Source organism: Seriola lalandi, unplaced genomic scaffold (genome assembly GCF_002814215.2).
Source record: "Seriola lalandi dorsalis isolate HSWRI2012SDOR001 ecotype SW California unplaced genomic scaffold, Sedor1 jcf7180002054929, whole genome shotgun sequence".
Classification (NCBI taxonomy): Eukaryota; Metazoa; Chordata; class Actinopteri; order Carangiformes; family Carangidae; genus Seriola; species Seriola lalandi.
The window spans coordinates 1,110,969-1,122,463 of record NW_019525481.1 but is presented as its reverse complement, the minus strand read 5'-3'; the positions used below and the strand labels follow the sequence as shown (position 1 = coordinate 1,122,463).

The 11,495-nt window shown below is 31.6% G+C and overlaps 1 protein-coding gene across 3 annotated transcripts in view; it reads left to right on the top strand.

Moving 5' to 3' along the window:
* The window catches only part of bbox1 (butyrobetaine (gamma), 2-oxoglutarate dioxygenase (gamma-butyrobetaine hydroxylase) 1), a 38,605-nt gene extending 29,212 nt beyond the window's left edge, over positions 1-9,393 (top strand). For all 3 annotated transcript variants that reach the window (XM_023393152.2, XM_023393151.2, XM_087170143.1), the window contains one exon: positions 7,504-9,393. In XM_023393152.2, coding sequence (XP_023248920.1) covers positions 7,504-7,664 — 161 coding nt within the window. In that variant the 3' untranslated portion in view covers positions 7,665-9,393. The remainder of the gene's footprint in view (positions 1-7,503) is intronic.
* The last annotated feature ends 2,102 nt before the right edge of the window (positions 9,394-11,495 follow it).

Here is an 11,495-nt window from a genome sequence, read left to right as displayed (position 1 = left end):
TATATATATGTCATAGATAATAGTATACTAAAGCATAAAACCGTTTATGCCTCACTATAATATGACTTTTTTTAAAATGAATTTTTATGCCTTACTATACTGTGTGGTTTTCATGACTTTTTATGCATTACAATGCCACAACGTTTTTATGCCTTAAAATCCTATAACGTTTTTATGACTTTTTATACCTTACTATACTATGACATTTTCATGCCTTACTATACTATGACATTTTTATGCCTTACTATAATATGACCTTTTTTATAACTTTTTATACCTTACTATACTATGACATTTGTATGACTTTTTATGCCTTGATATACAATGACGTTTTTATGTCTTACTATACTATGACATTCTATGCCTTACTATACTATGATGTTTTTATGACTTTTTATACCTTACTATACTTTGACGTTTTTATGCCTTAATATACTATGACGTTTTTATGCCTTACTATAATATGACATTTCTATGACTTTTTATACCTTACTATACTATGACTTTTTATACCTTACTATACTATGACGTTTTTATGACTTTTTCATACCTTACTATACTATGACATTTTTATGACTTTTTCATACCTTACTATACTATGACATTTTCATGCCTTACAATAATATGACTTTTTATGCCTTACTATAATATGACTTTTTCATGCCTTACAATAATATAACTTTTCTATGACTTTTTATACCTTACTCTACTATGACGTATTTATGACGTTTTTATGCCTTGATATACAATGACGTTTTTATGCCTTACTATACTATGACGTTTTTATGACTTTTTATACCTTACTATACTATGACGTTTTTATGCCTTAATATACTATGACGTTTTTATGCCTTACTATAATATGACATTTCTATGACTTTTTATACCTTACTATACTATGACGTTTTTACAACTTTTTATGCCTGAATATACTATAACGTTTTTATGCCGTTCTATAATATGACTTTTTATGCCTTACTATAATATGACTTTTTATGCCTTACTATACTATGACGTATTTATGACGTTTTTATGCCTTGATATACAATGACGTTTTTATGCCTTACTATACTATGACGTTTTTATGACTTTTTCATACCTTACTATACTATGACATTTTCATGCCTTACAATAATATGACTTTTCTATGACTTTTTATACCTTACTATACTATGACGTTTTTATGACTTTTTATGCCTTGATATACAATGACGTTTTTATGCCTTACTATACTATGACGTTTTTATGACTTTTTATACCTTACTATACTATGACGTTTTTATGCCTTAATATACTATGACGTTTTTATGCCTTACTATAATATGACATTTTTATGACTTTTTATATCTTACTATACTATGACGTTTTTTACGACTTTTTATGCCTGAATATACTATGACTTTTTTATGCCTTACTATAAAATGACTTTTTATACCTTACTATTCTATGATGTTTTTATGACGTTTTTATGCCGTTCTATAATATGACTTTTTATGCCTTACTATACTATGACATTTTCATGACTTTTTATACCTTACTATACTATGACTTTTTATACCTTACTATACTATGACGTTTTTTACGACTTTTTATGCCTGAATATACTATAACGTTTTTATGCCGTCTATAATATGACTTTTTATGCCTTACTATACTATGACGTTTTTATGACTTTTTCATACCTTACTATACTATGACATTTTCATGCCTTACAATAATATGACTTTTTATACCTTACTATACTATGACATTTTTATGCCTTATTATAATATGACGTTTCTATGACTTTTTATGCCTTGATATACTAGGACGTTTTTATGTCTTACTATAATATGACTTTTTATGCCTTACTATACTATGACGTTTTTATGACTTTTTGTACCTTACTATACTATGACGTTTTTATGACTTTTTATATCTTACTATACTATGACGTTTTTATGCCTTACTATAAGATGACGTTTTTATGACTTTTTATACCTTACTATACTATGACGTTTTTATGCCGTAATATACTATGACATTTTTATGCCTTACTATAATATGACGTTTTTATGACTTTTTATGCCTTAATATACTATGACTTTTTATGCCTTACTATAATATGACGTTTTTATGACTTTTTATGCCTTAATATACTATGACTTTTTATGCCTTACTATACTATGACTTTTTATGGCTTACTATTCTATGACTTTTTATACCTTACTATAATATGACGTTTTTATGACTTTTTATGCCTTAATATACTATGACGTTTTTATGCCTTACTATAATATGACTTTTTATGCCTTACTATTCTATGACATTTTTATGACTTTTTATGCCTTACTATACTATGACATTTTCATGCCTTACAATAATATGACTTTTTATGACTTTTTATGCCTTACTATACTATGACGTTTTTATGGCTTACGTTTTTATGACTTTTTATACCTTTACTATACTATGACATTTTCATGCCTTGCAATAATATGACTTTTTATACCTTACTATACTATGACATTTTTATGCCTTTTTTTGCCTTAATATACTATGACGTTTCTATGACTTTTTTTGCCTTAATATACTATGACGTTTTTATGCCTTACTATAATATGACTTTTTATACCTTACTATACTATGACATTTTTATGCCTTTTTTTGCCTTAATATACTATGACGTTTTTATGCCTTACTATAATATGACTTTTTATGCCTTACTATTCTATGACATTTTTATGACTTTTTATACCTTACTATACTATGACGTTTTTATGACTTTTTCATACCTTACTATACTATGAGATTTTCATGCCTTACAATAATATGACTTTTTATGCCTTACTATACTATGACATTCTATGCCTTACTATAATATGACTTTTTATACCTTACTATACTATGACTTTTCTATGACTTTTTATACCTTACTATACTATGACGTTTTTATGACTTTTATTGCTTTAATATACTATGACTTTTTTATGCCTTACTATAAAATGACTTTTTATACCTTACTATTCTATGATGTTTTTATGACGTTTTTATGCCTTACTATAAGATGACGTTTTTATGACTTTTTATACCTTACTATACTGTGACGTTTTTATGCCTTAATATACTATGACGTTTTTATGCCTTAATATACTATGACGTTTTTATGCCTTACTATAAAATGACTTTTTATACCTTACTATTCTATGACATTTTTATGACTTTTTATACCTTACTATACTATGACTTTTTATACCTTACTATACTATGACGTTTTTATGACTTTTTCATACCTTACTATACTATGACATTTTCATGCCTTACAATAATATGACTTTTTATGCCTTACTATACTATGACGTTTTTATGGCTTACTATAATATGACGTTTTTATGACTTTTTATACCTTACTATACTATGACATTTTTATGCCTTTTTATGCCTTGATATACAATGACGTTTTTATGCCTTACTATACTATGACTTTTTATACCTTACTATACTATGACATTTTATGCCTTACTATTCTATGACATTTTCATGACTTTTTATACCTTACTATACTATGACGTTTTTATGACTTTTTCATACCTTACTATACTATGACATTTTCATGCCTTACAATAATATGACTTTTTATGCCTTACTATACTATGACGTTTTTATGGCTTGCTATAATATGACTTTTTATGACTTTTTATACATTTACTATACTATGACATTTTTATGGCTTACTATACTATGACTTTTTATACCTTACTTTATTATATTTTTATGGCTTACTATAATTACTTTTTATGACTTTTTCATACCTTACTATGACGTTTTTATGACTTTTCATGCCTTGCTATACTATATTTTTATGCCTTTCTATACCTTACTATACTATGACATTTTTATGCCTCACTATAATATAATTTTTTGACTTTTTATGCCTTACTATAATTACTTTTTATGACTTTTTCATACCTTACTACACTATGACATTTTTATGCCATACTATAATGACATTTTTATGACTTTTTATACCTTACTATAATATGACTTTTTATGCCTTACTATATTATGACTTTTTATGACTTCTTTATTCCTAACTTTATTATGACGTTTTCATGACGTTTTTATGCCTTACTTATTTGTATGTAAGGGTCTATGTAACATCCATATGAAAAAAAGACAAGACACAAAATTAAAACAACAAAAGACACATAAATCAGAACGTAACAAAACCAGGTGTTCGCACGCTGAAAGCCTCTGGTCTTCTTATGCTGGGACCAAAGTTTTTAAAGCCTTCCTTCCAAGGCTAGGTGTATCTCATGAAGTAATCAGCCTGGGCTGAGCCACATGGGATACAGGACAGGGAAACGACAGAAACATCAGGAGGGCACCCTGCCGTAACAGTATATATATATATATATGATGTATGTATGTATGAATGTGTTGTATGTATGTGTTGTGGTATGAAGGTATGTTTATATGTAATGCTATGCATGTATTAATATAAAATTGTATTTTTTCTGCCTGGTTAGATCCAGCAATATAATTGGACTTGTAGCTGCTTCTTTGAGTTCAACTCCTGGTCGATTTACACATTCTTAAGCTGACCGAAAGTGTGAGTGGCTCCTTGAAGCTAAAGTAGTAATGATCTGTGGTTTAGTAAGGTTTCACACTTCTTTTGTCATTTGTATGTCACATATATGTTATAAGTCATTGTATACAACATCATAGCATAGTAAGTCAAAGAACAACATAGTATAGTAAGGCATTAAAAGTCATGAAAACATCACAGTATACTAAGGCATCAAAACGTCATAAAAATGTCATGTCAATGTCATAGTATAGTATGGCATAAAAATGTCAAAAAACATCATAGTATATTAAGGCATAAAAGGTCATAAAAACATCATAGTATGGTAATGCATCAAATGAAATAGTACAGTAGGGCATGAAAATGACAAAAAACGTCATAGTATAGTATGGCATGAAAATGTCAAAAAACGTCATAGTATAGTATGGCATAAAAATGTCAAAAAACATCATAGTATATTAAGGCATAAAAGGTCATAAAAACATCATAGTATGGTAATGCATCACATGAAATATAATAATAAGGCTTAAAAATGCCAATAAATGTCATAGTATAGTATGACATAAAAATGCCAATAAACGTCATAGTATAGTATGGCATAAAACATCAAAAACACATCATAGTATATTAAGGCATGAAAGGTCATAAAAACATCATAGTATAGTAATGCATCACATGAAATAGAATAATAAGGCTTAAAAATGCCAATAAATGTCATAGTATAGTATGACATAAAAATGTAAAAAAACATCATAGTATAGTATGGCATAAAACATCAAAAAAACATGATAGTATATTAAGGCATGAAAGGTCATAAAAACATCATAGTATGGTAAGGTATCAAATGAAATAGAATAATAAGGCATAAAAATGTCAAAAAAACATGATAGTATATTAAGGCATGAAAGGTCATAAAAACATCATAGAATGGTAAGGTATCAAATGAAATAGTACAGTAGGGCATGAAAATTACAAAAAACGTCATAGTATAGTAAAGTATCAAATGAAATAGTATTGTAAGGCATGAAAATGCCAATAAACGTCATAGTATAGTATGGCATAAAAAGGTCAAAAAAACATCATAGTATAGTATGGCATAAAACGTCAAAAAAACATGACAGTATATTAAGGCATGAAAGGTCATAAAAACATCATAGAATGGTAATGCATCAAATGAAATAGTACAGTAGGGCATGAAAATGACAAAAAACGTCATAGTATGGCATGAAAATGACAAAAAACGTCATAGTATATTAAGGCATAAAAGGTCATAAAAACATCATAGAATGGTAATGCATCAAATGAAATAGTACAGTAGGGCATGAAAATGACAAAAAAACGTCATAGTATAGTATGGCATAAAAATGTCAAAAAAACATGATAGTATATTAATGCATGAAAGGTCATAAAAACATCATAGAATGGTAAAGTATCAAATGAAATAGTACAGTAGGGCATGAAAATTACAAAAAAACGTCATAGTATAGTAAAGTATCAAATGAAATAGTATTGTAAGGCATGAAAATGCCAATAAACGTCATAGTATAGTATGGCATAAAAAGGTCAAAAAACATCATAGTATAGCAGGGCATAAAACGTCAAAAAAACATGATAGTTTATTAAGGCATGAAACGTCATAAAAACATCATAGTATGGTAATGCATCAAATGAAATAGAATAATAAGGCTGAAAAATGCCAATAAATGTCATATTATAGTATGGCATAAAAATGTCAAAAAACGTCATGGTATAGCAGGGCATAAAACGTCAAAAAAACATGATAGTTTATTAACGCATGAAACGTCATAAATACATCATAGTATGGTAATGCATCAAATGAAATAGAATAATAAGGCTGAAAAATGCCAATAAATGTCATAGTATAGTATGCCATAAAGATGTCAAAAAACGTCATAGTATAGTATGGCATAAAATATAAAAAAAACATGATAGTTTATTAAGGCATGAAACGTCATAAAAACATCATAGTATGGTAATGCATCAAATGAAATAGTACAGTAAGGCATGAAAACGACAAAAAACGTCATAGTATAGTATGCCATAAAAATGTCAAAAAACGTCATAGTATAGTATGCCATAAAAATGACAAAAAACGTCATAGTATAGTATGGCATAAAACATCAAAAAAACATCATAGTATATTAAGGCATGAAAGGTCATAAAAACATCATAGTATGGTAATGCATCAAATGAAATAGTACAGTAAGGCATGAAAACGACAAAAAACGTCATAGTATAGTATGCCATAAAAATGTCAAAAAACGTCATAGTATAGTATGGCATAAAAATTACAAAAAACATCATAGTATAGTAAAGTATCAAATGAAAGGTCATAAAAGCATCATAGTATGGTAAAACTGTCAAAAAACATCATAGTATATTAAGGCATGAAAGGTCATAAAAACATCATAGTATGGTAAGGTATCAAATGAAATAGTACAGTAAGGTATGAAAATGCCAATAAACGTCATAGTATAGTATCGCATAAAACTGTCAAAAAATGTCATAGTATATAGTAAGGCATAAATAGACAAAGCATATGTACATATACATGTATGTATGTACATATTGCTGTGTGTGTGTAATAGTGTGTATATGTAATGGTATGTATATATGAATGGGTATGTGTTTATTTGTATGTAATTTTATGTATGTGTAAGTTTTATTCTTTACTTAGGTGTGTTGTTAACACTAGCTTAAATAACTAGCAAGGTAATTGAGCTTCCACATTCAAACAGGAAGCTTCAGACAGTTTTATTTGAAGGCCTTTGTTCTGAAACAGACCCTAAACTGTGATCTCTCTGAATGAAGTGGGATGAATGACTAAATGAAATTCCTTACTGAGACAAACCGAGGGTCAAATGAAATGTATCCTATACCTTCATATATGATCTTTGTGTGGTGTTGTATTTCAGGTGACTTGGTGACCTTTGATAACTGGCGTCTGCTGCACGGACGCCGGAGCTACATTAGCAGACCAGACAGGCTGCGACACCTGGAGGGCGCGTACCTGGACTGGGACGAAGTCATGTCTCGCCTCCGGATACTCCGCAGCTGCGTCCATGAGAACGTGTGAGAAAAAAAAAGGTTACATCCTTTGCAGAGAATCTAAATAATGTCAGGCGGCCAAAAAAAAACCAAACAATCTAGGATTTAAATTAAATGTTGCTTTTATAAAAAAAAAAAAACCGCTGAGGGCGATGTGCAAAGACGCTGAAGTATCTCACATCAGGTCAAGAGCTAAATCTCTGACAATGATTGCGAGTTAGGAAGTTTTCCTTTAACTTTAAATGATGATGACAACTTTTCAAACTTGTAACAGTGCAACACTGCCATGCAAAGAAAAAGAAAAGTCATCGTGACTAGAGACAAAAGTTTTTATAAGCTTAAATTTGACTACGAGGTTTTATACATTGTCCTGAGTTCTCCACATCATGATTATGATATTGAGTAATTTATAAGTTTTATAAACTAACTTTTCATTCATGGTTCAATGGTTAAAGATTTGGTTCAGGACAACAATATTAAACAGCTGAGTGTCTTTGACTTTATATAAGGAGGGGAGTGAATTCTGACACAGCCTCCATGTAAATTATGTCAAACAACTTTTTAATACGTTTAAGTTTTACTCTCCTCTCCGCCTGTTAGTTTCTTGCTACCTCCACTCTTTACTCTTGTGCCTACATAAAGGAAGTGATGTCATTGACTTTCCCTCCATGCTCAAACTTGCCTTAAGCCACAGCACAGTCTCTGTGCTACAGGTGGCAGTATTTAGTAACAGTAAATTAAATTTAAAGGGTCAGTTCAAACAAATTACAAAGAGATACTGAACGTTCTTCTCTACTTAACCGGAGAGGCCAAACACAACGATTTTGGTTTTTATCTGCTGAGGTTTTCAGACAGTGTTTATTTCCAAATTTAGGGATTTAAAGATTATCTAGAAAATTACTGCTTCTTACGATCAATAAACCATGTAAAAACCAAGCATTACCTGAAAACCAGCGTATTTATCTTAGCTTAGTTTTGGTCAACACGCTTTTAAAACTCCTGCTAGTGCCTGAATGTGGTTAGGGTGGATAGATTTGTGTGTGGTGCACAAAGGATTGATAGTTCCAGTAAAAAACTATTGACAGAGTTCTGTGGCTTATCTAGATTAACTATTTCTACAAAGATAAAAACACTGTTGTGCCATTTTTCAGTGTTTTGAGCAGCATACGTTACATTTCTTTCACCTCCACTCGACTGGGACGTTTCAGAGAAAAGTATCTTAAATACTTTTCTGTGACAGGTGAATTCCCACAAACTGTTTTAATGATGTCATTAAGCTGCACAGTGACTTTATGTTTCAATATGGCCAGTTTTTGTTGACTGATGTGTCGTCAAGCTGCTAGAGATTGATGAGTCCTCTGTGCTCGCTGCCGTTACCGTAGAGAGAATCTGCATGTTGCTCTCCTGTAGCCAAAGAGCCCAGACAATCTGCTTCGGTACAACCCTACCACTTTATTTGATGCATTTTTATGTACATATTTACACTTACTCATGTAACCCTAGAGCGAAAAAGAAAGACAACATGGATGTACGCTCCATGGCAAGAACAACCAGGTGAAGCCTGGTCAGAGTCGAGCTTAGCGGCGGTGGGTTAGAAGGTTCGTCCTCTGTGGCAGCTTGAACCTTTTTGCTTTGGTCGGCTTTGTATTTTGCACGTTTTAATAATGCGTCTTTATCCAGTCTTAAACCTTTCAAACTATCATGCAAACATGCTTTTGTAAACCTGGCGTGTTGAAAATAAACCTTTTTAAAGCTTCCACTTGTTCACACACTTTATTTTTCCTCATGAAGGACAATGAACTACGCTGAGCTTCATTTGGGACAACTTTATTATATTGCCAAAGCTGTACATATTCTATAAATACCTTTTCAAATACTGGAATACTTACACCTGGCATCTCATTTCTTTTTTTTTTTTCCTTCTCATTACAGCAGCTGGCTAGTACAATGACAAGAGATGAGTTGTAATAATCCAGTTTTAAAAAAAGAAAAAAGAAATGTCCGTTTAACTTGAGCAGAAAGAGCTGTGTCCCGTTCCCAAACTGAATTTCGGAGAAGCTTCAGATGTGACTCGTGAATGAAACATCTTCTGATTATTTTTCCTTAGCGCAGAGAAGTTACTAAAAATACAAGCATGTCAAAATCAAAATAAAACATCTTCCAGTGATATAGCTGTACCGATATATTGCTGATCTGGAGAAACTGTTCACCACATGAACGCGAACACACACACACACAATCAAACAAACACACACTCACTGCTGTGAAAGTTAATGGGGCCAGATTCAACAGTACAACATTAAGACTTGGCGTTCTCCGCTGGGAGCAGAGGACCTCAGCTGCAGGTAATCAACACATCTGAACGGCAAATCAACAATCAATCACAAGGTGGAAAACTGCTGCCGCTGACTTTTTACTTTTGTTGAACCCCGATCGGTGACGTGAAAGCAGGTGTTTGTCTTCGGCTGCTTTAGAGGAACGTGTTAATCGTTTAATTTTTAGAGAAAAAATTGTTTCCGTTTCTCAGATGTGAATATTTACTTTTATTTTCTTTGCTTTTTTAAATTTAGTTTAGTTTTTGACTTAAACTGAGAAACTATAAAGAGGATTTAAAACCATTTTCTGAGTAAAGGATGAATTGATAATGAAAAGAATCGTTAGTGTGAACACAGGAGTCGATGTAGTTACACGTTTGTTATTCAGTCTTTAAAATAATTTAGAAAAAGGTAAAGAGGCTTCAAATATCTGGTTGCTGCTTTTTGATTTGTTTCTGAAACCAGATAAAACAGTTTATAGCTCATTTTAAATTCATTGACTTTGTGTTAATATTGATTTTATTTTGTAGTTGTCTATCGTGATGATCTCCAACTTGGCTGCTCGTAATTATGGCAAAAACAATGTCACATGAATGTAGCACAAGTTCATTTTTAAAACTTCCATCTACAGGTCAACAAATGTACAACTTCAGTATAAAATGTGAGATTCGTTTTAAAGACTGAAAAACATTAACGACCTCTTGAAGGAAATACGACGGCAGCTCCCGTGGTCACACATCGCACACGAGCGCCGCTATGACGACACTTAAAACCCGTGAGAAGATGACAAATGTTTACCTCAACAACGCCACCACCTGCTGTGACAACACTGATTGGGGGTGTGGCCTGAGTGCAAAATGCTCCATAAAGTTTACATCCATAGGGAGAGAGCGGCAGACTTATTTATTTTCCCCCGATGTGAATTGGGAGTTGATTTACCTGCGAAAGACAAACTTTAAAACAGTCATGTCGCACTGAGTCATCATATTCACATCAATCAATATGTACTTATAAAAAACAAAACAAAAAACAAAATTCTTTCTTACATTCTTCACTCTGTGAAAAGCCAGTGAACTCAAGAAAACCTCGGCTCTGGCAATGGCTAACTACTCATTAAGTATTGCACATCTAGCAAATAAACAATATGTAACACTTTTTCAGAGAAATGTACAGTCAATATATGTATATATTAAATAAATACTATATATAGAAATATATATATAATATTTATTCGTCATCCTCACAGGAACATGCAGTTGATAACAGCGGACCACAGACGAGAAATGTTACAGTAGAACTAGAACAGGAGCGAGGGCAAGAGAACACGTCTGAGAACACTCACATTATTTTCGGGTTCAAACACCTTGAAGAAGCGTTTACATGCGGTGCTCTGCTGCACAGGAGCGTTTCAGTGTGGGACGTCCTGCACTACGAGAGGGGCTGTTGGTTTTTTTTACACCAGTTTCAACTGGACAGACTGGACTGTTACAGTAACCACATAATCACAGGATAACTCACGGAGACGGGAGGGGGAGGAGGGGGAG